The sequence below is a fragment of the Hemicordylus capensis genome, chromosome 2 (assembly GCF_027244095.1).
Source record: "Hemicordylus capensis ecotype Gifberg chromosome 2, rHemCap1.1.pri, whole genome shotgun sequence".
Taxonomy (NCBI): domain Eukaryota; kingdom Metazoa; phylum Chordata; class Lepidosauria; order Squamata; family Cordylidae; genus Hemicordylus; species Hemicordylus capensis.
Window position 1 is genome coordinate 225,014,700 of NC_069658.1, and position 25,952 is coordinate 225,040,651.

Consider the following 25,952-nt stretch of genomic DNA (forward strand, 5'->3'; position numbering starts at 1 on the left):
GAGGAGCCCCCACCGCTGCCTCTCCCCGCTGCTGGAGAAAAAGGCCCGAGATGGCGGCGCAGGGAGGGCAGCCCGACTCCATCTCCCAGAGTGCACAGCGGGCGGCGCCCCCCCCCTCTTTCCCGTGGTGCCCCGCGCGGGGAGGCGGTTCGTCTCGTGGGGCGGCGGCGGCCATTTTGTCTGCCTGCCGGGCGGCTTGAATGAGAGGAGCGCCCGCCGCCGCCGCACCGCTCCGTCGCCTCCCGGACCTCCGCCATGTCCACGGCCCCGGGCACCCCCCGCGCTGGGGGCAGCAGCGGCGGCGCTTCCTCGGCGGCGGCGACTCCGCTGTCGCCGGCGCGGATGTCGCGGCTGCAGGAGAAGGAGGAGCTGCGGGCGCTGAACGACCGGCTGGCCCACTACATCGAGCGGGTCCGCTCCCTCGAGCTGGAGAACGACCGGCTCCTCCTGCGCGTCTCTGAGAAGGAGGAGGTCGTCACCCGAGAGGTGGGCCCGCGCGGCGCGCCTTGGGGTGGGAGGAGGAGAGCGGAGAGCCTCCAGCCGCAGCAGCAGTCTATCCCTGCAAGCACCCACACACCCGCGCGCGCGTGCCTCCCGATGGCCCTTGTCGGCAGTCAGGGCTCCGGGGTCCTCCTACACTCGTCGTGTGCTTTGTCTTGGGGGAAGGGAGGTCTTCGCCCGCCCTGCCTTGTAGGCGCCGCGACCTCCTGCAGGCAAAGCTGCTGTTCTGCCTCCGAGCTGCGGCCCCTTCCTTCCTTCCCCACCAGAGGAGCAAAAGCAGCTGCCTTCTACGGAGTCCTCCTCGGCCCATCTCGCTCAGCGTTGCCTGCACTGAATGGCAGCAGCTCGGGCAGAGAAGGGTCTTTCCCCTCTCTCGGTAGAGCTGAGGGCAAGAGTTAGACCTGGCTGGGTCTCCTGCATGCAAAATATGTGCCCTGCAGCTGAGCCACAGTCTCTCCATAAAATATGTGAATCGGGAGTCTGTTTGCCACTGAGCCAGCTAGTTCAGGATGTACCCTGACTGGCAGCATTCCTCTGTCTTACACAAGGGTCTTTCCCAGCTCCACCTGCTGCCAAGAGTTGAACCTGGGATCTTGCCCCTTCCCCAAAAGAAAAGATCCCCCTCCCATCTTACCATAACCTCCTTTTTTCACCCCTCGCTTGAACAGTTTTGCTCTTTGGATGCAATAATTGGAGGGCGCACTCTCAACTTTTGTAGCCTGCTCCCTTCCTGTGCTTACCTGGGAGGCCCACTTTCTTCAAAAGATCAGGGTGTCCTGGGGCGATGTTCCCTTTAAGGTGTGCATTCACACGGTTTTTGATGTCTGCTCAGTTAATTTTAGATCCCTCTCAGGTTGAATCTGGAAGGTCCCACTCTGAATGAATATGTGCACACACTGCCTTGATGCTGCTGCCCAGAACACAACTCATTCTGCAAACAAATAGAAAAAAAATAGAGAGAATACTAGGTGGGACTGGATCAGCGCAAAGCAAATCAGATGGAGTTGTGTGGGGAGGGTGAGGCTTTGCTCGCAGTCCCCTGTGGGTTAGTGGAGTCCTTTCCCATGATGGTACTCTTGACTGATGTAAGCAGGGCTGGAGGGAAAATCTCTACCTGTCCAAAAATTGCCTCCCCCCCCCCCCCGGCCACACTTCTCCACCTCCAGTGTTGGTGCTCTTGTGTCCCAGACAGCTTTTGCTTTTTGTTTCCCTCTGTGGCTTAGGAGCAAGGCCAATGTGGTTTGCCTCCTGGACTGAGGAAATCCCTCTTAACCTCTGTGGCTTCCCATATCTGAGCAAATGCTGTGGCTGCTAGGTGCAGTTGCAGGGGAGTAACAGCAGGAGAGAGGGCCTGCCTTCAACTCTTGCCTGTGGCTTCCAGTGGCATCTGGTGGGCCACTGTGCGAAACAGAATGCTGGGCTAGATGGGCCTCCTTGGGCCTGATCCAGCGGGGCTGTTCTTATGTAATCTTTCTCTCTCCAAAGTGTGGGTGCAGTGCACAAGGTTTCTGGGCTGGGACCTCTGGAGTTGCTTTTTCCCCTCCATCCTGTACACATTTTGGGGAAATGACTTGCCTGGCAAGTATGAGGTTCCCAGTTTGAAACCCTGCCGGTATGTTTCCCAGACTATGGAAAACACCTGTATCGGTCAGCAGCGATATAAGAAGATGCTGAAAAGCATCCTCTCATACTGCACAGGAGGAGGCAATGGTAAACCCCTCCTGTATTCTACCAAAGACAACCACAGGGCTCTGTGGGTGCCAGGAGTAGACACCAACTCGATGGCACCCTTTGCTTTACCACTGATTTCAGTGAAAAGTACTCCCCCTTAGAAGGCTGTGTCTTGACAAAATAGCTCTTCGCCTTGTGGAGCAGAAATTGCATGGGTAGAGGTCTGAAAAGCCCCAAAGGGCGGGTCTGTCCACAGCTCAGAGTTGGCGGGAACACATTGATGGCATGTGGAGTGGAGTTGGGAGTTGTCTGTGTGTTCTGCAGAAACCTGTGGCTGCTGGCAGGAATGGCCTGCTCTGTCCCTCAGTGGCGACGTGAGTCAAAATGTTCAAACCTGCTGGCTGACCCCAGCAAATGTGGAGCATGCCCCCCACCCCACCCCCCAAGGGTGGGGTCCCCAGGCCAGAAGACAGGCAGGGCCATTCTAGCCATCCAGCAGTTGGGAGGTGCATCAGGAGAGCTCTGCGCCGAATAATATAGAGTGCAGAAATAGTGAGCGAGCAGGAGCTCCTGTTTGTACTCGTGAACGCCTGAAAGACCTTGCTGAGGGAGGATCCTCCTGAGGTGGGAGGAATGTTTTGTTGCGGTGGGCTGACCTGTGAAGGGAGGGAGGAAGAGAGTGCAGGTGCATGAAGAATGGAGGAGCTCATGGAGGGTGTTGGCCTGATCCTTGGAGGCAAGGGAGACAAGGAAGGGGCCTCCTTGTCTTTCCAGAGCAGGCTGATGACCCCTCCTGGAAGGATGCCAGCTGGCCTTCCCAGATGAGGGCTGATTGCCCACCCCCCTTTTTTTATTCCTGGGATTCCTGTCCCATTTGTCTAACTCTAAAACAAAATCGAGGCCTCTAACAAATCAGAAGGTTAATCATGATCACCTCATAAAGATCTCAGAAGTGCCTTTGGTCTCCCTTTGGAGGCCAGCCAGCTTGATTTGTTAGAGCTCCTCTGCAGTGGTAAAGCAGGTGTCTGCTTTGAAAGGGTCCAGTAAGTTCTAAAAATAAAACCTTCACACTTGTTGTGATAATTGGTCCTACAAGTTAGTCTGTGCTGCGTGAAGAAATTTTTTCTTCTGTCTGCCCTGAATCTCTTTTCAGGCAACTTCATGTGGGGAGTCCCAACTATTGTGGGGAGAGGAAGGAGGAAGAATTCCTTATTCACTCCCCTCACATCCCCCCCCCCTTCCCCCCTTGCCTGAGACTAAGCAGCCCTAGATCCTTTGGCCTTTCCTAATAGGGATGATAGCCACCTAATGGCGCAGCAGGGAAATGACTTGACTAGCAAGCATGAGGTTGCTGGTTTGAATCCCTGCTGGGAAACACCTATATTGGGCAGCAGTGAAATAGGAAGATGCTGAAAGGCATCATCTTATACTGCTTGGGGGATGGCAGTGGTAAACCCTTCCTGTATTCTGCCAAAGACAACCACAGGGCTCTGTGGTCACCAGGAGTCGACACTGACCCGACGGCACACTTTATTTTACTTTTAATAGGGATGATGCATCAGCCCCATTGTATAGTTTAGTGACCTTTTTCTGTGCTTTCACCAGATCTAGGATAGCCTTTTAGAGATTGGTTGACCCAAACTATGTGCAGTAATAGGGCCTAACTATGCAATGACATTATTATTAAGAATATTTGTGATGGAGGTCCGTGAATGCATGACCTTCGTTTTCAAGCCTTTACACCCAAAGATTCCTCCAAAAGGCTTTTTCACCAGCTTTTCCAGGCAGGCTGGACACCTGCAAAAAGCACCACTAGCCCCAAAACAAATCAAAACCACTCAAAGGAATATTCAGGTGTGCCAACCTGGGTAATTTCCCTGAAGCCTAAGGGTATCTCCAAAAATCCTATTTCCTGAAATCCTACTTTCAGGAGTAAAATGGCCTAAGCTGACATTAGTAGCTGTCAAACTGCTTTGATAACCATTTTTGTTGCAAGGTGGTGTATAAATAATATGAATTGTAGATGCTGTTTATCTAGTAGATTTATACATCACCCCAACGGTGTCCCTAGATGATTTAATAACTGATGATCGGTTGCAAGAAGATGAAGATGAAAAGGAAGGTGGTCGGTTGCAAGAAAGGAAGTGGGAGGAAAGTGGCTTTAGCATGCTGCACATTGACTCCACGGGAGATGGGGAGGCCCCTCCCTGCTTGCAACCCAGCCCTAGGCCATGGACTCTGTTGGGGAAGGTTTTACTCGCTCCCAGCAACACAAGGAAGAGGAGCCTGCCTGCCTGCCGCCTGCACAGAGCCATGAGGATTCTCACGCTCTGTGTGAAAAGAGGTTGGCGCCCTGGGCTCAGGAAGCTGCTCCAGCCCCACTTCTCTGCTATGCCTTTGCCCTCTGTTGGCCGTCTGAAGCTGAGCCGTTTAGAGGGGATCTGACTATCCCTGTGCCTTCCACCTTGTGGCGGACTATTCCCCCATCTCCACCCTGCTGCGTATGAAGGAGGGGGTCCCAGACTCCTGCTCCCTGCACTAGGCTCTTGCCTTGTGCTGCTGGCCTTCCAGGTGCTGATTTGGGTTTCTGATTCTCCGCTCTCTGGTGGCAGGTTACTGGGATCAAAGCCCTGTATGAGTCGGAGTTGGCGGACGCCCGTCGGGTCCTCGATGAGACCGCCAGAGAGAGGGCGAAGCTCCAGATTGAAATCGGAAAGCTGCACTCGGAGCTGGATGAGCTCAGTAAGAGGTAAGGGGGCATGTTCCGTATGTAGCCCTTCAGAACCATTTAGGGCTGGAAGAGACAGCAGCAGTCAAGGCGCCAGCCTGGCCCTGGCATTTTCTGGTTTGCGAGGTCAGCTTTGTCCAAAAGCTGGTTGGATTGTGTCCTAGGTGGGCAGAGGGATGGAGAGCAGGTTGGTGCCAAATAGTGTTCCCTCCTGTTGGGAAGAAGCAACAGCAGCTCCAGGAGTGGGTGGCTCGGACAGGGGAAGTGAGGAGGGGTGTGTTAAACCCTTTCTCTGCCTGCTACTCCCCCCCCCCCCCGCCGTTGTTCCTCTTCCAAGCACTGTCTGGAAGCCTGTAGAAGGAAAAGCAATGGGTGTCGGGTGGGGGCAGCATTGATGGGGCAAGGGCGAAGCACACACTCCCGGCCCCTCCCTCACTCCCAATCACTGTACCCTGGGAGTGTGAAGAAGAGGCAGCTGTTGTGGAGGCTTCCTTACCGAGACCTGGGTGTCGCGTGCAGTGAGGAGGCCCCGTGAGCTCTTGGTGGGGTTTGTTTGGTAACGTAGCAGTCCCGCCCACTGCCCCATCCTTGTTAGCAACTTGAGACTCTCAACACTGTCAAGGTGAGAGTTGCCTTCTGGACCCTGGACAGGCATATTCTGAAGCGGCATTGAAGTGGCAGCTGCTAGGCTCTCTCTTCAGAAGGTGCTCTGGGAAGACAGGTGGAGGGGGATTGCAGGTGCTGGCTTGATCACAGCTCCTTGTCTGACATGTGTAAGGTTGGGAGCTGTGCCTGTCATCAAGCGCAGTCTTCCGGGCTGCGGACCTGTTGGATCTCATGTGCAGGAAATGGTTGGCTGCCTCTGCGTTGAACAAGCGCCAGATGTTTGGCATACCAAGGTCTTCCTTTCTGCCAGAGGGGAATGAGAGGTGCCAGCCGTCCTGTCCGCTGCCTTGCACTGACTGGTGCTTGGGCCGCTGCCTTTCCAGAGGGTGCACACGTTTTAGTTTGCTGCAAAGGAAGGAGTTGTCATGATGTGTCTTCTCAGCCGCTTTGTCCTTGATTGTGGTAATTTAAGGCTGAAGCCTCCACTTTCCAGAACTCTTGCCTGGCGGGATTCCTTCTCTGAATGAATTTGCAGCTGCGGGTACCTGTGATCATTCCGCTCTGATTTTCTGGACTGGCGAAGAGTTGGAGGGCATTTTAAGTGACCTGAAAATCATAGCCCTCCCCTCCCTCCTTCCCTTAAAAGAACAAATGTTTAGTCTTTTCAACTATGGAGTAACTTGCAGGTGCTGCTGGTGTGGTCTTTTTGAAGGCTCACAAACCAGAGTGGGCCTGAATGGGGTTTCCACTGATTATTTTTGGGGGGTGGGGGAGAGTAGCTGTTCTGCTCTCTGCCCCTTGCCAACTGTGGCTGCCAGCCCTCCTCCCATGTATTTATTTTATTTATATATTGTTAAATTTATATACTGCCTTTTATTAAAAACAATCCCATGACCTCTGCATTGTCTCCAGAGTTCTCTTTGCTTCACCTCTCTTGCTTTGACAGTTGTCAACTTTGGGGGTGGGAAAGTCCCCTCCTCCTGTGACCGTCCACTGCAATGTGTTCTATGGAGGAAGCAATATTGGGATGAGGCCATAGCTCAGAGTGAGAGAAAGCATCTGCTTTGCATGCAGAAGGCCCCAGGTTCAGTCCCTGGCAGCTTCACCAGCTGGGGCTGGAGGAGCTCCTGCCTGAAATCTTGGCGAGCTGCTGTCAGTCAGTGTAGACCGTCCTGAGCCCAAGGGACCAGTGATCTGCCTTGGTGTATGGCAGCTTCCAGTGTTCCAGTAGCAGCTGGTGCTCGGCCCAGGGGCTGGGTCAGCGTCTGACCATATAGCTGTCGTCTCCAGATGCTCCTTGCCTGGAGGATCTCTCACTCCTCCCGTTGGGTGAATTGGACGTGAATGGCAGCACAAGAGGTATCACCCTGGAAAGGGGAGTGATGGCTCCTTCTCATTTTGGTCCCACAGTTGTTCTTACTGCAGAGGGAAGAGCGGGTGGGTGCAAGCACCCAAGATCCTACAGGAGGCCAGCCTCCAAGAAACAGCAACATTCTTCTCACCTGCAAGGTCACAATTGGGCCTGGCAGCTTCTGTCCGATGCCCAGCATTCTAGCTTTGCCCCACTATTGCCCATTTCCAGCTGGCTCCCTGCCCATAGAGAAATGGGCCGGAGTGCTTCAGTTTTCAAACCCTTCTGTGTTCACAGCAGTGCTGCCACCTGCTGGCAATCTCTTGAAGCACAGCTGCCTTTTCCCACTTTCCACAGTCAGAAGATCTGCATAGCTGCACTGTTTCTGATGCTTTCATCAGCTGCAGTCAGGGTGAATGAAATCTGTCTCTCTAATTCGGAAAGGAGCAAGAGAGCTTCAGTATGAAGATTTGTCTCCTAAATGCAGACGTTTGGAGTACTATTTTGGATTGTGTGGGGAGAGTAGTTCTCCCTTCTGCTTCACATAATATTCTGTGCGTGCATTCACATCTGAATACACTCTCTTGTTGAGTGCCATTTTAAAACATGCAGGGGGATGAGGGAGGTAAATGGCTCCCGAGGGTTCATGGATTTGGCCCTGCCTACCAGAGGCAGAGCAACCTAACTGAGACTGCCCTTCGACTCTGCGGGAAGCTTGAAGCACAGAAATGTGCTGTGCGGGTTCAGTCTTGCTTCCTGGACCTTTGTGTTGCTTGGTGCTTTCATGGGATGGGTGAGGGGATCAGGGCTTCCTCCCTGGGCCAAGCGGTGTGCCTGCATGGTCCCCTGATGCCCATGAAGCCTTCCCTAAGGCCCCTTTTCTTGTCTTGCCCTAGCTATAAGAAGAAGGATGGCGAGTGGTCCACATCTCAGGGCCGCATCAAAGAGCTGGAGGTCCTCTTCCATCGAAGCGAAGCAGAGCTCACTGCCACCCTGACTGAGAAGCGCAACCTGGAGGCCGAGGTGGCTGACCTGCGTGCCCAGCTGGCAAAGGTAAAAAAGAGGGGAGTCTCAAGGCAGCCTGGCAGAGCCCTCTTGGGCATGAAGAATGAGGGGCGACACCAGCGTGCATTTTGAAATAGCAGCAGCTTAACAGAATGGAGGGGGTTGGCTGTGCTGTTCGCCTGCTAGATTCTTGAATGAGTAAATGGGAGAAATAGACCCCGCCTCCTTCCTTTATCCAGACGTTCTCAGCACGAATGTACAAAGGTCGCAGCCTTCTGCCGAGTCAGTCTCTTGATCCATCTAGCTCAGTATTGTCTGCTTTGATTGGTATCAGCTCTCCAGGATTTCAGGCAAGGGTCTTTCCCACCTGGAGATGCTGCCTGGGCTGGGACCTCCTTCTGCCTGCAAAGCAGATGCTCTTCCCCTGAGCTACAGCTCCATTCCCAGTTTCCCCATCCTAGTCTAACCCATATTCATTACAACCACATGTGCAAAATGGATCTGGTTTCTAAGGTATGAAAATGGCAAGTCACGATGTTTAGGAGTTGCTGATGAAATCCAAACATTTTGCTTCTGTTACTTTGGTTACAATGTAGATACAAAAGCCACAGATTTTCTTATTTGCAGTCCCAGAAGGATGATAGTCTTCTGGTGTTGGCTGCACAAAAGGCAAAATTTGTGCTCTCTCCTTGGCTTATTTCTTGGGCTTACAAGCAGGATTTGGGGAATATGTTGAGGCGGTGCCCACAAGGTGGTGACTCTGCAATCTGATTGCACAAAACTAGAGTAAATCCTACAGGTCATCTAGGATTGCTGCGAGTGCCTCCCACCCCATCTCGTCTGTAGCCTTGGAAAGTAGGTGGTGTCAGTGTCACACATGACTATTCCTTGGTGGGTTTCACAGTGCTCTGTAATGCTCCACATGTGTCCTCGCTTTCAGGAGCGTGTGAAAGTTGCTCTCTCCTTCTTTGGGCCCAGGGCAGCCAAATCTTCAGTTTCAAATCCTTTCCCCCGAAATACGTTTTGTTCCTTCCTCCAGTGTCCACTAGATGGTGCTAACCTTTTAGAGATATACCCCGCCACGCAGTGTGTGTGCATGCCTGTGCACATGTGCATGTATTCTTAGGGCCCTCCCCCTCTTCTAAGCTGTTCTGGACAGACCTCGCGCTTTAAGAGTCCTGTATTACTGGAAGACGAGAATTCTTCTTACAAGATAACCTCTGGCAATGAAAATTTCAACTGCATGTCTTAAGTCTCGAGACTTAGCAGCCATTCTGCACTGCACAACCTGCAAGGTTCTTTTGTCATGCACTGTGAGCTGGCATTTCCTCCTCACTTGCTCATTTCAAGCAATGTTCATACAAGTCAAAAGGAAAAAAGAAATGGCTGCCATAAAGGAGTGGGGGGGACGGGACACAATTCTGGGAGACGTTTGATATGTGATAGAGTTTGAATTTAAGCCCCGTGTGGGCTGGAGGGTCAGGACTGCACACAGTGGAGCCTGGGGAAACAGCCTGAAATGTGATTGAGGGTGGGTGGGGCAGAGGAGGAGCCAGACCACACCCACACACCCCCTCTCTCTCCCCCACTCCCTCCAACCTGGCCATCAAATCTGACAGGCACTCAGCTACACAGTCAGATTTGGGGGAAACGGCTACAGCAAAAAGAGTGGGTTTCCTTTTGGAATGTCTCCATTCTGAAGGGACATTCTTTGTCTCAACGGGACAAAGAGGCAGGCTAGTTAGAGTTCTCCGGGAAACTTGTGGGCGCCTGTCTTTCCAAGCCCCCCAGTTGATGCTGCTCCTGATCTTTTCTCAGTCGGAAGATGCGCACAGTGTGGCAAAGAAGCAGCTGGAGAAGGAGACCTTGATGAGGGTGGATCTGGAGAATCGCTGCCAGAGCTTGCAAGAGGAGCTCGACTTCAGGAAGAGCGTCTTTGAGGAGGTAGGCCTGAGGATGAGGAAGATAAGTGGCAGCCTGGAGTGGGCCCTGCCATCCCTGGGGCTGGGCAGTGGGCACGGGAAACCAACGCTGTGGGATGGCTTCGCCACTTGCCAAGTGGGATTCCGAAGGTTGCAAGCAGAATGATTTCGTGATGGGGGTGCAGACTCTCAGCTATGGGAATTGTAGGGAGTGGTGGGGAGGAGACCTCCATGGTGATAGGAAGCCGCTCCATCCTCTGTAGGCGACCTGGCCTTAGGTACTGATAGATAAGATAATAGTAGAGAATAACCCAGTGCCCCCTCTCCCTTGATCTCAGTCCATGGAATATGGCTTTCCTCTTGGACTTGAGCTTCTTGGAGACAGGGCCTTTTATGCTGAATCTCCATGAGGGACCTGATTCTTTGGCCCCTCCTGAAACATAGAAGTTCCCCTGCCCCTTTCCAGGATAGTTAGCAAATGCTGTCTGCCAGCTGTTGGCTGTGATTGCTGCTGACAAGCACAGAGGGATTCTTTCCCCTCAATTTGTGCTGGACCCTGAAGTAGGGAATAAGCAGTGATGCTCTAAATGGTCCCTGCTCCCACCTCATTTTGGATCCAGTATTGGCAAGGGTCAGAAGCAGCCAGGGAGACTTGTGCTGCTTTCTCCTTCAAGGGCAGGACATAAGCAGTGTGTCTCCTGTCTTTCTGTCTGGTTTCCTCTTGGATACAGAAGCAGTGTGAGTTTCTCTCAAGCCCAGTCATGAGGTCAGAGACGGACTCTGCCCCTCCCTGCGTGGCACATATGTGCCAGAGAATTTGGAGAAGGGCGGGTTCGCTCTCGTGCCCCTTCAAGGGCGGGGAAGTTTTATGGGCTTGGGTCTGTATGGAAGGCTGAGGTGGCTGCAGCTGCATTTCTGGCCCTGTGTGGGTGGGTTGTGCTTAGGATCTGACTAGATGTCATGATTTAGATTAGGGGATACGCTGGCACCACATCTGATGGGTTGGTGAGGACTCCTCTCCCCACAGCACTGTCTGTGCCTCTTCCAGAGTAGTTGCCCTGTCCACCTTTTTCAGCATTGTACTCTCTCAGAGTACAATCAGTGGCTACTAGTCAGAGGGCTATAGGCCACCTCCAGCCTCTCAAAGGCAGGATGCCTCCTGAGTACCAGTTGCAGGGGAGTAACAACAGGAGAGAAGGCACGCCCTCAACTCCTGCCTGCGGCTTCCAGCGGCATCTGGTGGGCCACTGTGTGAAACAGGATGCTGGACTAGATGGGCCTCCTTGGGCCTGATCCTGCAGGGCTGTTCTTATGTAGAATGATGCCTTGATGTGGTCTTCCTGGCCGCCGCCTCTTGCCCAGTAGCTGCTGCTCAGCCATTGCGATGGGATGGTTGGTCCAGCGCTTGCCAGAGGGGCAGGTCTCTACTTCTAGGGTCATATGCCCAGATCACCAAGCCAGGGGGGATGATGGGAGTTGTAGTCCACGACAGCTGGGGTTCCCTCTTACAGGGAACATGGCCCTAAACCAAACATCCTGCTTTAAGAGAGAGTAAGAGAAAGTGGGTGAGCAGCTGCCATGGCTCCCCCTAACACGAGTTTGGGGTCTTTCTGGCTCTTATAGTCATAACCTTCCTGTAAAGATGAGCCACGTTAATCTGAAGCCGTTCCTCTCTCTGGGCATGCTCAGGAAGTGCGGGAGACCAGGAAGCACCACGAGCGCCACGTGGTGGAGGTGGACAGCAGTCGCCAACATGAGTATGAGTCCAAGATCGCCCAGACCCTGGGAGACCTGCGTAACCAGCATGACGAGCAGGTCCGCTCCTACAAGCTGGAGCTGGAGCAGACTTACCAGGCCAAGGTGAGCAAGTTCTCCTGGTGAATGTGAGGAGCTTGCACTCCGGAGCCGGATGCCAAGTCTCAGAGTGGGCAGTCTCTTTAAGAGACCAGCTTCCTTGTAAGTGTGAAGTGTTGATGGGAGCTTGCGGGAGAGGGTTGGGCTCCCAGGGGGGTCTTGAGAAAAGTGGGCCTCTGGCTGTCTCGGACATCTAGGGAGGCTCTTCCGCCGTGTTGCCCCAGGGCTTTGGAAGTTGCTGTCCTAGAACTCCACTCCTCATTCAAAGTTCTAAAAACAGAAACACAACTGTGAAGCTTCATCATTGTTTTCAGAGGAATGGAAATGAAAATTGGCAGGAACGTCCTCCAAAGATTACTCCATGGCAGGAATACAACAATCTGTTCATTGTTACCGTGACCCTAGCCCTTTCCTCTGTGCAAAAACGACTGCAATTTTACCCATGTCGTTTGGGGGCAGGGCTACAGAAGCACAGAAAGCTGCAACATGGCTATCTTGGAGGTGGGGGTGGGAGGTAGATGTTGCCAGAAATCACCATGCCCCCTGAAATAGCATCATTTCAGAATAATACAGGGTACAACATCATTTGTCCCTTGAAATGGTATTGATGGCCACAATTTGTTGGACTGGCTCGTGGAGTGTAGTTGGGTGCCCTCCTGTTTTGTTCGTTGTGTAAATGTACCCTGCCTCCCCTCCAAGACTGTTGGGTGGGGGGTGGCCGCTCCGAGCTCCAGTGCTGCCTGGAGAGAGACGGCCACTACTGAGGGGCTCCGGGAATGGTGTGACAGGGGTGGCCTGCCCTCTCTTCCAGCTGGAGAATGCCAAGCTCTGCTCTGATCAGAATGACAAAGCTGCCAGTGCTGCCCGCGAGGAGGTGAAGGAAGCCCGCATGAGGATCGACTCGCTAAGCTACCAGCTGTCTGGACTGCAAAAGCAGGTGAGGGTAGGAGGCAAAGGGGAGGCCTCTCTTCCTGCTTTCCCTCTCTCTCAAACTTGCAGCATGTTTCCTGGCCAATTGTATCTGACTCGGCTGCCTGCCAAAGGATTCCCAGAGTCCCAAGCACTGGAGGCAGCTTCAGTGCAGCAGTATCAGCCGTAATGTGTGGTGGTGTCCAGTCATCTCCTCCCTCCAGTCCTCTGCACGGGCCAGATAGCTTGGAAGGGAGGCTTCTGGTGTTGGGCTGTGCTCTGCAGCAGGCAGGAATCTCGGGCGGGAGCAGACCTGTCCCGGCTGGGCAGTGTCCCCTTCGTCATGCGTTGCAGGTGTTGAGGTCTAGAATCGAGGCGCTGGAGGAGGGAGGAGAGGCCGGAATGTTTCTAGGCCAGAATCTTGGTGTTGTCTCATGAGGAATAATTTTGTTCAGAAAGATAGAATTTTCTGCAGTTTAGATTGTGCCACTAATGCAGGTGGACCTCGTTATCTGCAGGGGTTCTGTTCCTGCCGGTTTCCGTGGATATCGAGACCGCGGGTTCCTGGAGGCTAAAAATGGCTTTAAATGCATAAATCAGAGAAATAAAGTGCTATAAGGTGCTCTCCAGCTGTCCAGCAATGCCCCCCAAAATGCCACATTTTGCCATGAGAATTTTTGTTTAAACACAAGAGAGCCCCCAAATGGTAGGGATGTGCATGGAACCTCCGAACCAGTTCGAAAGGTGTCCAGTTCGGTGGGGGTGCTGTTTTAAGAGTGGGGGAGGGTGCACTTACCCCTCCCTCCGCTTTTCACCCGCCAGCACTCCTTTTTTCCAAAGTTAAATCGGGGCGGCAGCATACCTTCCTGCTGCCCTGTTGCCTGGATACAACCGGAAGTATCCAATGCACCAGCGTATCGGATACTTCCGGTTGTATCAGGGTGTCAAGGAGGTACGCTGCTGCCCTGATTAACTTTGGGGGGAAAGCGCCGACGGCGGGGGGGGGGGAGCAGAGGGAGGGGTAAGTGCACACTCTCCTGCTCTTAAAGCAGAGCGTGCGCGCACACACACATATACATACCCGCCATCGAGCCACCCCTGCCTGGTTCCATGTACATCCCTACAAAATGGTTCTGTTCAACAAAATGGTAGCTAGAAATTACCCCAGAAGTCATTTCTGGGCACTGAAGATCCATGGATTTGAACCATTTATGTACCCGTGTATATTCCAAGGTCGGGTGCATATGGCCCACCTGCAGATACACAAATGCGGATGCCATGGCCGCGGATGATGAAGTCCACCTGTATTTGCAATGGAACTTGAATCCTAACTGTCTGCTTGCTTTGAACGAAAGAATTTCCCTCAGGGTAGCGCTGTGGTCCCAACCTTCCTTTTCATGCAGACTTCATCTTGGCCATTGGTAGTTCTTCAGAAAGTGGTCTGGGGCAAGTCTCTCAAGAGGGTGAGCTAGATAGTTTGATGCTCCCCTTAGGGTCCAGGATGCCTAAGAAATGAAGACTGGTTCTTCCCCAGTGGAGGGCATGCACTTTCCCACCCCACCCCCACCCCCCAGGCAGATGGGCCCCCTAGGGCCTACGCACATCTTCCTTGATGACTCCCCCCCACCCCACCTTGCAGGCGAACGCTGCAGAAGAGCGAGTCCGGGAGCTGGAGGAACTGATGGCCGGTGAGCGAGAGAAGTTCCGGAAGATGCTGGAGGCCAAGGAGAGGGAGATGACCGAGATGCAGGATCAGTTGCAGCAGCAGCTCATGGAGTACCAGGAGCTGCTCGACATCAAGCTGGCCCTGGACATGGAGATCAGCGCATACCGGAAGCTCCTGGAAGGGGAAGAGGAGAGGTGGATGCCTTTCCTTGGTGCTGTTTTTTTAATGCACTTTCATTAAAACTGTTTTGATGTGTTGCCCACTTAATTAGGGTTGCCTTTTTCAGTGATTTAGAAAGATTCCTTAATTGATTAAAGGTTGCAGTCTCAAGAGTAAGGATTTCTTTGAAAGAGACGCGGCTCACAGACATGTTGCTGGCATCCATTGGAAAGGAGTCTCTTTCCCTGGAGTGTCTGCTGAGCCTACCTCCCACTTCCTAAGCATTTCTCCTGCAGTATAGGAAGGTGTCCTGAAGATGGGTTGTGGTCCTCCGCTAACTCCAGTTGGACAGGGCTATGCACATGAGGTGTCTTGCCATCCCGTCACTTTCTCAGTTCCAGTCCTGTCTGCTCCAAAGACATTGTGAAAGAGCTCCTCTGTTCTCCCTGCCCACTCTTTGCAGTGCCTCGGTGAGAGATCCCTTGGGAACCCCTTGTACACCCCTTTGAGTTCCAGCACAGAAGAAAGGCAGGACTTAAGCATAAGAAGGGGGAAACCACCTGGGCCAGGAAGTGCCCTAAAAAAGCAGAGAGAGAATGATGGGGATTCTCTGGTACCTGAGACATGCATTTGCTAACTGCTCTAGTAGCCAAAGGCTGCCAAGCTTGGCTTCATAGCCAGGGGCAGCCCGTGGCCCATCATTCCCTTCTCTGATCTCCTACCTGTGGCTTATTTCTGTTCCATGTCAGGCTGAAGCTGTCTCCGTCCCCTCCGTCCCACATCACTGTCTCACGGGCCACCTCCAGCAGCAGCGCTTCGGTTGGCCGCCCATCCCGAGGGAAGCGGAAGCGGATCGAAGCCGAGGAGCTTTCCGGCAGCAGTTCCAGTGGGATCGGCACCGGGGGCAGTGCCAGCAGCAGCAGCTTCCAGGTGTCCCAGCAAGCTTCGGCCAAAGGCAGTGTCAGCATTGAGGATGTCGACCCGGACGGGAAGTACGTCCAGCTCAAGAACCATTCTGACAAGGTATGCCTGGGAGAGAGAGAATCCCTGGGCCGTGTTTCCGATAGGGCCAGGGGGAGCCAAGAAGACCCCCAGCTCAGAAGGCGCTGGCCATTTTTAATAGTCACCCCTGCCTTGGTCCCTCTGGTGCATGCTGTCTCCTTCTCTCCAGGATCAGTCTCTTGGGAACTGGAGACTCAAGAGGAGGATTGGAGATGGGGAAGAGATGGCTTACAAGTTTACACCAAAGTATGTCCTCCGGGCCGGGCAGACTGTTACTGTAAGTCACGACTCTGTTCCTGGGAGAACCAGATTGAGGGGGGTGGGGTGGTCCTAGTCCATGAGGATACCAATTATTTTATTTTATTTTATTTATTTTTAATTTTTATAGGTTTTATTTATAGGCCACTTGATAGAGAGCAACTCCAGCTGATTTGTATGCAATTTAAAAAAAAACTTTTTGAAAAACAGCAATTAAAAACAATTCTAAAAAGCAATCTACTTAAAAAAAAAAATGCCTGAAAGGAGAGGTGCATCTTAAGAACTTTCTTGGAGGCAGGCAGCGATGGGGAAGCTCTGATTCAGACAGGGAGTGCGTTCCGAGCCCACTGTTTTTAGCTGTGGAATGGCACAGCTCACCCCGCTCCCTGCCCCAGAAGTGGACCACGTCCAGAAGCCTCTGTGGGGGTCCTGCCCTATTTTGCGCTGCCACTCCTTCAGATTGGGCCCACAGCAGTCACCCCAGCCGAGGGATACCCAGAGACTTCATTACCTGTAAGCGGTAGGATGGGCCCAGAGTTTGCCATCCCAGATTGTTGGGCTTTTAATGATGCGTGCCTGTTGCCTACCAAAGCAGAGGGTTGGGTTCTGGAAAATGAGGCAAGAAAGCCCCTGCAAACAGATTCCCGTGTCTGTCTGATTTGGGGTCTCTCTCGCTAGATCTGGGCTGCTGATGCCGGAGTGGCCCACAGTCCGCCCTCCGTCCTTGTGTGGAAAAACCAGAGCAGCTGGGGCACCGGAGCCAATATCCGCACTTACCTGGTGAACTCGGATGGAGAGGTAAGTTCTGAGGAGTGGAGAAAGGTCAGCCAGTGGAGGAGAAATGAGGCCCGCTTTGCTTCCACTTGCTTGTTCTCCTTGCAGAAACCGCAGGTGTGGAATCTGGAGTATTTGGGGAGGGGAAGCCAAATGCAGATGGGTGCAGCATCAGTGTCAGGGAGCAAGAGATGCAGGAACGAATGGAACTGGCCTTCCAGCTATTCGGGGAGCAATGGGGCAAGTCCCGCCCTCAGAGACGGAATCTCTGGGCTTTATGGCACCCTCACGGGGATTGATTCAAAATTGTGGGTTTCCCCCACTCCTTGTTCGGGAAACCTGAATCCCATGGCCCCTGGTTCTTATGGACTCTCACCATGCTTCAGAAAGAGGTTTGCCTGCTCCAACTGAGGGGAGAACAACGCTGAAAGTAGTCTTTTGGTATGAGAAAATGAAAAGGTGTTGATGCTGATGGGTTTTGTGTTCAAAGGAAGCCTTGGCATTTCTGCAAGCCATCAGATGCCTTTGTCCTCTTCTTGCTAGGAAGTTGCTGTGAGGAGCTTGACACAGACATCGGCTGTCCTGCGGGGGAATGAGGAAGATGAGGCGGAGTTCGGAGAGGAGGATCTCTTCCACCAGCAGGTAGCCAGTTCTTGTTTTAGAAAAAAGGCGACGAAGGGGAGACGTGGTCAAGGCCTATAAAAGTGTTCTCGGGGTGGAGAGAGTGCATAAGATGACCTTCTTCTTCCTCTCTCAAGACAACCCTAGATCCAGGGGTCATCCCATGAAACTGATTGCCAGGAAATTTAGGACTGACAAAAGGAAGCCCTTTTTCACACAGTGCATAATCAATCTAGGGAATTCTCTGCCAGGGGATGTGGTGATGGCCACAAGCTTGGATGGATGACTCTTAAGTGGGGCTTTGACCAATTCATGGGGGACAGGTCTGTCCGTGGCTGCTAGTCCTGAAGGTGGTAGGCTACTCCATGAAAACCAGTTGCAGAGGAGCATTAGCAGGAGAGGGGGCATGCCGTCACCAGTCTTAGGCCTGATAAGGCTGTTCTTCTGTTCCTAGAAGGGCAGTACGTTTGAGGGGCTTTCCTCAGCCAAACAAGGAGCCCAGCCTTGACTCTCAGGCTCAGTGGTCTGGAAGCGTTGGCTTGTCGGGAGGGGAAGGCGGCATGCTGTTTTGCCTGCCATACAGGGGGCGGGCCAGGGTTCACGGTTGTGCCCAAGGTGATGTGAGATGGGAAGGGGATGCTTTTCCTAACTGGCTTCCTTTCCCTTTCCTAGGGGGATCCCAGGACAACGTCCCGAGGATGTGCCGTCATGTAACAAGGGAGCCTTTGGCTCGTCTTTCCTTCTCTCCTTGCTCTCTCTTTTGTTTGTTTTTGCCCAGAGCCATTTAAAGCTATTTTTATACGCCTCTTATGTTTTGTTTTTAAAATCAAATTGATTCCTTGGTACACTTTTAAAAGAAATAATGTAATCAGCCAGGGCGAGCCTTGTGTGCTGAGGTCTTTGTTTCTCTCCTGCCCCCTCCCCCAGGTTTGCGACTTCCCCCTCGGAAGGAACGGTGCAGGCCAAAGGACCATGCCGCTGCAAGCAGTGCCCAGTGCGGATGTCACTGCTGCCGTACTCCTCCTTGGGAAGGAGTGGATGGCTTTGACCCTCCCATGTTGAAAGGAAGTTGGTGTTTGCCCACCGCTCTTCTGCTGCATGTCCCCCAAAGGGTTGTGTCATCTGACCCCCTTGCACTAGATCAGGCCAAAGGTGCTTGTAGGCCAGCACTCCTCGGGGGAAGGGCGGGGAGTAAGTACACTTGGGATGCTGCTGCAGAAGCGCAGCGGGTGCCCCGCGACCTTCCTTTGATTTTCAGGCGGTCCCTCCCTCCCTCCAGCTTCTCTTCTCCACCCCTCTTGGCACCCCAGCCCTGGGCAGCATGTCCGTGTGGTGCTAAGCATGGTGTGGCGGGTGGAGCAGCAGGAAAACACGGGGCCTGTGGCAGGGGAGTGACGGGGCCGGTGGGCCTGAGCCTTTCTGCACCCTCGGAGTTCTCGGCTCTGGTGCCGTTGACTTTGCTGTGGTATAGAATTCACGGCGGGCAGGGCTGTCGATGGCTACCAGCCTGGCATTTCCATCCGGCTCAGAGGGGGCATGCCCCTGACACCAGGTGCTAGGGAGCGCTGACGAGAGGGGGCAGATGCCCTCCTTTCCCCACTTGTGGGCCTCCCCAGTGGTCAGTCACTGGGTGAAGCAGGATGCAAGACTAGGTGGGCCTTGGGCCTGATCCGGCAGGGCTTTGCTTATCTTCTTGTCCCATGAGACTTCTTCATGGATTTGAGCTGACTGACGATCAGGCGTGCTTCAGCCAGAGAGGGACACAGTGGACACTGAAACACTTTGAGGCTGCCTTTGTAGACGTGTGATAGGAGCTTCCCTCTCCCAGCTCCTCGGGGTTGAATGGGGGTGGTGGGTTGGATGGTTTTGCTCTTGGCTGTTGGCAAAGCCTGAGTGTGTCCTTGGGCTGCATTTCAGCCAGCAAGGAAGAAACAGCCAAGCAGGCCTTGCAGAAAGAGCTTAGAAACACTCATGTGGAGGGAGAAGGGAATCTGCCGGCCTCCCCAAATGCTGGGTTTGGGTTGTGCTAAACTAGGCCTCTGAATGGCAGGAGCTGCCTCCAACTGAATTACTCGTTATGAGAAACATGTCCCGGGCTGACATCGCTCCCATAATGCAAGGCCCCTTTCAGGCAGGGCTCCATTCCTGAGGGCTAGTCTCTTGAGATTCAGGTTTCTAAATGTGAGTATGAGGTCTGAGTAGCTGTGCTCTGTCCAGTCGGAAGCACAAATGAAAAGACTCCATTTCCATTGTAACAGGCGCTGAATTGGCAGTGGAGGTGGGTGGTTGGGCTGTGAATTGGTGGGGACTGTTCTTGTATCCCAGCCGTGCTCCTTAAGAGCTGCGTCTGGCGGGGTCTCTTAAATTCTGTCCTTGAAGCGCACTGGGGCTGCTTCTGACTCCTGCTTATGCTTTTCTTTATAAAAACAAACAAATAAAAAAGATCTTAAGAAGTGAGCTGTCAACACGTGAGCCGCTGTTCACCCAGGCATGTTTGGCCACTCATCACTTGATGAGGTGCCGCTTGGTAGCGCTCAGTTGGATGCGCAGACCACCTCCCCTGAACAGGGCTAAGCTCTGACTGCGGTGGTTGATCTGTGGTGACCGTTGGACATGCAGGCTGAGCCCTGGAGGGGGCTTGGGCAGAACTCCAGAAGTCAGCCCTCCAGACAGATGGGGACTTGGAGATGCTCATATGCAAAATGCTCAGGAACCTCCCAAGTTAGCGTCGCAAACACAGGACTTTGGGCTCCTTCTGGACGCTAAACATGCAATTCCCATGGCTCCTGAGTGGCTCTTGCTGCCTGTGCAGAGAAGAGGGCCCAGGGATGGCTTCTGCCAGCATTTGTGTGTCCCGGTCAGGGAAAGAGCATTTTGCCGGCAGGAATGCCCCCCGGGGTCAGTTGGTGGCTTTGCTGCAGGGCACACTGGGTGGGGAGAGATGGGATCTGGAAACAGAATGTCAAACAAGCTCTCTAAAAAAAGAAAAGAAATCAAAAATGCAAAGGTGCTAAGATGCCACAGAGGTTTCAATGCCACATGGTGTGTAAATTACCAATGTTGAATTGATGTAAAATTGTGTTAGATGTAGAGGTTCAAATTCATTTTTGATGAGCCATTTGTGCAAAAGCCCCAGAAAAATGTAAATCTCACCCCACCCCACCCTTAGGTAATATCCCTACTCAGCTTGAATAGATGGCTGAATATGTAGTAGACCATGCTTACGTCGTCACTCCAAAATCTCTGTGTCTCAGGTATGGCTTTTAAAAAGGTTCCCTTGCTGCTCCCTGCCCAAGGGCTGCTTCCTCCCAGGCTCCCTGCTGCCGCCTCCTCTGACCCCAGCCCACTGGCCAGTATCCCTAGGCCCCTGCGTGGTTTGCCTTACTCAAGATGTGAATGTTCAAATGTGCTACTTCCAAAGGCTGAGTTGAGCAGGCAGCTCAGCGAGTGCCGTCTGAGCCATTTCCCCGCCCCCAGCCCCACGTAGCCGAGGATGCATGCAGCTGCTTCCAGCGCTTCGCTGAGCCTGGGATCTCCCCCGCTTCCCCTTTTCTTCAGAGCGTGTCCAGAAGTCTGCAGAGTCTTCACACTGGTGCAGAGCCTGCCCATGGGGGATCAGGCCTTGGTTGGGCTCTGGAAACAGGAAACCGCTGCCTGTGTATGCCTGTGGCAGTTTGTGGTTTTTTTTTAAAGATCCCTTAGTCAAAAGTTCATTCCAGAATAGTCTGGAGTTTACTTTCTCTTTGGCTGTGACAACCTCACCCCACCCCTCCTTGCAGGGACTCTGCAAAAGTTCCCAGTAGCAGCATCAGCCAGGGCTGAAATGGGAGGCATTTCTGTCCCTGGCAACCCCCATCCCTGTGTGGCCCAGGGCACAGGTTTTGGAGATGGGGCCTTGGCTGACCTGCATTCCTGCTTCTGGGCAGAGCAAAAAGCAGTCCTGTGGGAAAGACCGCCTCTCCTCCTGCTGTGGTCCCCAAATGCTGCACCCTCCTTGAGCTCCTGGCAGGGGGGCGAACTCCCCTCCCACAGCTCTGCCTCCAGCCTTTGTGCTGCCACAGACATCCCGACCTCTGTTCTCAGAGGAGCCACGCTTGTCTTCACATCGTCCTCTCATGGGGCAAGTCTTAACCTGCTGGTACACAGAACCTGAACATTCCTCTCCCCCACCTGGGCTCCGTTGGGTCAGGCCAAGGCCCATCCAGTCCGGCGTCCTGCCTCCCGTTGTGTGTAAGGGGAACCCCTGTACTCGGGCAGTGTATAACTTCTGGGGTCTTAAGGCCTCGGGATGTCGTGTGAAACGCGCGGTGTGTATTGAGTCTCTGGGGCCGTGGGTTTGGGGAAACCCACGACTCTGAGAACATGAACGTATCTGGGGAGACAAGCTGAGAGCCGGACAAGTTGCAGGCTCTGTGGGAGGTCTGCTCACCACTTGGGGGGTCCTTCTCTTTCCCCCAAAAGCGCTACAGTTAATTTATCTTGCCCGAGTTGAGGCAGGCCGTGAAAGGCTGGGTGAGCTGGGAGAGGGATGTTTGGCTATCACCTGAGACACAGAATTTTCTTTGCCTGTGAAATATGATTAGCTTTGCTTCTTCTTCTTTTTTTAAGTATCATTTTTATTCTAGATTTACACATGATTATTTGTAAATGTTAATGCAACCTTGAAATGCTAACGTCTAGGGAGCAACCCCTTCAGAGAAACACAAAGCACTGGACTCTCTCTTGTGGAGGCATGGGGCAGGGATCTGGGCAGTCCCCATTTCCACCTTCAGTCAGTACAGGAGCCAGCTGGGGTGGTTCGTGCCATCTGGGGGGACGAATGTGACTTTGGACAAGGTCTCCACCCCTAGAAATGGAAAAGAGAAGATAGCATTGCAAGACGTTCAGCTTTCAGTGGGTTCTCAGGCTTTTATTGTCCTGGCCATAGGGTGCAGCAGCCAAATTTGCAATGGTGTTTTAAAAGGCTTGAAAAGCTTAATATAAAAAACACAACCACCATTATAAAATGGTAATCAACATTCTCAGAGGAAAGAGAATGATACTAAGTGTCAGCATGGGTGGATATACTTCAGTCTGGGCCTCATCCACTTGGGGGGCATCTGCCTTTCTACTGCTGATTGTGGTGCTACCCCATCCATTTCAGGGAGGCGTTTTGTGGGAACCCCGTGCAAGCCCTCCTTGAACTGAATGGCTGCAGTACATGGTCCCACAGCAGGGCTTCCCAGCCACAGGTTGCCTGGTGTTGCTGGAATACAACTCCCATCATCCCCTGCCACAAGCAGGGGGTGATGGGAGTTGTACTCCAGCAACATCTGGCAACCCAAGCCCTGCCCCACAGGGAGCACAAATGCGTCTAGTAGATGCCCAGCAATGGGACACTAAATGCACAAGCAATAAAGTATTTGAAATGCAACAAAGTAAGACCAGCTTTGCCTTTGCACAAATTTATTTCCTATGGGAACTCTGTTTTATAACACTGCTGGGTGTGCGGCTTGTTTTGTTTTTTAAAACGGGGCAGCTGCATTTTTAACACTGATGGTGTGCCAAGGCGTGGGCCGCAGCCTCTTGCTTGACACCACTCAACTACAAATAGGAAAAGGAGCGCAGCAGCGAAACAAGCGCACAGCTTTGTGAAGGAGCTCTGATCTAGACTTTTCCATTTCAAAGGGGTTGTTTGCTTTGTTACCGATATGCATGCTGAACGTCTGTCTTTTTCAATGATTTGTAATACACGTTTTTTGACTGGAAGACTTTTGTACGAGACGCACTCCAATAAATGTTTTGCATTTTTACCTGGCGTGCTTGGAGGTGTCGAGGCGAATCGTCCGATGCCCTTTCTGTGTGACTGGATGACCACGGCTGCTGGGGATTAAGCTGGCGTCTGGTTGTGGGTGGGGGCAGGTTTCTGGGAGGCAAAGAGAGCCAGATCCTCGCCGGAGCCTCATCATAGCTGCGGCTGGCGGCACTGCAGGGCTGACGAACGGCTCAAGGCCTCCCCAGTGCCTGCCTGCCCCATCTGTGGTGTGAGCTTGGCAGAATGTTGCTGTCCTGCTCTCCGATAGCATGAGGGGGACTTTGTTCAGTGGGGAGGGGAAAGAACTCTCTTGCATCCATGGGTCTTGGGTCTCTCCTCCTGCAGCTCCAGTTCAAAAAGAATGTCAGAAAGGTTGGGGAAAAGTTTTTTCTGAGGCCCTGAAGAGCTGCCGCTGCCAGTCAGAAGGCTTCTCGCAATGACCGCCAGCAGGGTAAGAGAAGCACCAAGCCCAAGCAGAAGAGCTGGGCCTACTCCTGATTTTCAGTCAGGTGCTTGCAAAAAATGTTCCTGTGTGAGGAGGCAGCTGGGCAGGGTGGCTTTTCCTTCTACTTTAGTAAAAAGAGCTGGGGGTGGAGTTGCGTGGGGCCTGCTAGTCCTACCCAGCGGCTGCCGCCTCACACACAATCACTCTCCCTGCCTCCTACTTCAAAATCTGCAAGTACACAACTGGAAATCGAACCTGCCCCGCCCTCCTGCCCAGGCTGGGTGCTTCTGCTCTGCTGGTGGTCATGTGAAAAAAGCCCAGAGCAGCTCATACTGAATGAATAGTTGGGATCAGCTTCATATGCTCTCCCTTCCATGAAAAAAGGCTTTGAGAAGTTGGTCGTCCTGAATAATTCTTTCACGCCCCAAAGAAATGCTAAAGGTGTGTGGTTTAGTTTAGAGTGAGATGTTCCCAAAGCCCATATTACTGTGTTTCCCCCAAACTGGGTGGTTCTGGGGTGATACAGCAATATTTACACACATGCAGACACACTCCTAGGTAAGCACATGTTCATGTGTGTGCGCGTGCATACATTTTCATGTGTCTTTCCATGTACATATGTGCTTGAACTTGTTTTTGTATATGCATACCTATTTGTGCCTGTGTGTGTGTTTGTCTGCATGTGCCAAAGTGTGCACGTTTTTGTGTATGTGTTTGCGTCTGCATGCACGTGTGTGTTCTGTCTGCCGTGTCCTTCACTGTTATGAAGCAGAAGTGCTTCTCCCCACCCTCAGTGCCCCAAGGGGAGCAGGGCACGAAGGCTGCAGCCCCCCTGCAATCCCAGCTGGCTATGCAGATGGACTACCTCTGTGCAGGCAGACTACATACACTACAAGCTTTCTTGAGAAACTGCCTTCCAGGGCCAGGCTTGCCCAGCAGCAGCCAAGAGATTCTCCTTCAGCTACTGCCCAGGGGTAGACTGCCTTGGCACATGGAGGCTTTGTGCTTCAGCAGCAGCCCGCTCCTCCCTCTCTTCCAGGGTCCAACTGCAACCCAGAGAAGAGGATGTGCATCTGGTGGAGGAGTGATTGGGAAGGGAGGGAAGGGTTTTCCCGTGTGACACAAACCACTCTGGATCCTAGAGAACCACACATGCGCACTTTGCTCACTCCACCCTGCAGTCTCTGGTAGTCAGCACTGGCGGACACAGCAGCCCTCAGAGCCCAGCCTGCCACTTCTGCCTCCCTGCTCTCGTCCCAGCCAGCACTTCTGGAGGCTTTAGCAGATTCTGGCAGTGAGCAGAGGACTGAAGGCTTCTAGGATGCCCTTCTACAATTCTGTTAAAAGCTGCAGAACACTGGGGCACTTCCAACAGGCCAGTTCTTCTATTCTCCCTGTTGCAGATCATCTAGCCCAGGATCTTTTTAAAACAAGTGTACCCCTTGTCACCTTACAGGGTGCAGTGGGGAAATGCTTGGCTAACAAGCAGAAGGTTGCCAACACTCATTGAAATTAATAGGACAAGTAAGCTTGTCCCATTAATTTCAGTAAGACTGCTTACGAGTAACTTAATCTAGTTGTAAGCCAGTGACTCCAGTAGCCTATCTCATAACTTTAATATTTACATTTGTGTAAATATTATTAAGAAGTGTTATTCTTAAGGAGACAGGCTACTATAGTTACTGACACGCATCCACACATATTTACTCATAAGCAGCCTTCTTGAAATTAAGGCTGGCTTGTCCTATTCATTTCAATGGGCATATTCAGCGCTCATTTTCTGAAGCCTGCCAGTCAGGCTGAGGGGAGGGGTAGGTTGAGCTTCAGCATGGGATCAGGCACAGAGGAGGAGCATCTTCACCCTCCCTCACCTGCTGCAGTGGTCCCAACGTACTGGCGATCCTCAAATGGAGAACAGTCCGTGTGGCTGCAGCCTGGCTCTGCATACCCCTTGGGAGCCTTTCAAGTACCCCTAGATGATGAGGTCTGGGGAACTCGGAAGCTTATGGAAAGAACAGGAAGCACCCAACCAGACAAGCAAAAGTGGAGAAAGTTTCATGGGGTGCTGTGAAGCACTGATAGAAGCCCAATGGAAGCTTGTCAGAAGGCAAAGGCGACTGGCTCAAGGTCTCTGGAGTACTGCAAATGATGGCCCCTGAGGAAGCCCTCGGAGGCTGAAATGCGTTGGGGGCTCCAGCGCAGAGTGAGACGGTCTCCTTTTTGGCTTGAGACGCAAAAGCTTGAGTCTCTGCACCTTTCCAAAGGACACCACCTCCTTGGGAGAAGCTGGGGGGTGGCCACAGAGCTCTTCTGGTGTGTGAGGAGCTGTTGCTTACCCAGGGATTCTACAGGTGGGCTCCTCATCCCGGGCCACTTGCCTCCATCAACCAAACCTCCAGCCTTCCCTGCCCATCTCCCCTTCAGAACTCCTCTTGCCTACCTTTACTTTGGGAAGGTGGTTCTTGGCGCCTCCTTTCCACACATCCCCACCGACCTTCTGCTGTTGTTGTTGTTGCGCTTAGGAACACAGGAAGAAGCTGCCTTCTACCAAGTCCAGCTGTTGCTCCAGCCAGCTCAGGACTGCCTCCAATGACTGCCTGGAGTCTCTCCCAGCCCAACCTGGAGGTGCTGCTGGGGATTGAACCTGGGACCTTCTGCATGCAAAGCAGACGCTCTGCCCCTGAGC

The 25,952-nt window shown here is 52.9% G+C and overlaps 1 protein-coding gene across 1 annotated transcript; it reads left to right on the forward strand.

Moving 5' to 3' along the window:
• Positions 1 to 152: 152 nt before the first annotated feature.
• LMNB2 (lamin B2) lies at positions 153 to 22,819 on the forward strand. The gene is made up of 12 exons (XM_053296928.1): positions 153 to 486; positions 4,785 to 4,921; positions 7,754 to 7,910; positions 9,681 to 9,806; positions 11,474 to 11,644; positions 12,450 to 12,575; positions 14,187 to 14,407; positions 15,122 to 15,395; positions 15,544 to 15,651; positions 16,311 to 16,430; positions 16,950 to 17,048; positions 17,700 to 22,819. The coding sequence occupies exons 1-12, from the start codon at positions 256 to 258 to the stop codon at positions 17,739 to 17,741; spliced, it is 1,812 nt and encodes a 603-aa protein (XP_053152903.1). The 5' UTR covers positions 153 to 255; the 3' UTR covers positions 17,742 to 22,819.
• Positions 22,820 to 25,952: the final 3,133 nt, after the last annotated feature.

Bases quoted from the DNA above. Each gene is read 5' to 3' on its own strand.
- LMNB2 (XM_053296928.1), top strand. From the start codon at position 256: ATGTCCACGGCCCCGGGCACCCCCCGCGCTGGGGGCAGCAGCGGCGGC. The intron at 4,922-7,753 runs GTAAGGGGGCAT...GTCTTGCCCTAG, and splicing joins CTGGATGAGCTCAGTAAGAG to CTATAAGAAGAAGGATGGCG. The intron at 11,645-12,449 runs GTGAGCAAGTTC...CCTCTCTTCCAG, and splicing joins AGCAGACTTACCAGGCCAAG to CTGGAGAATGCCAAGCTCTG.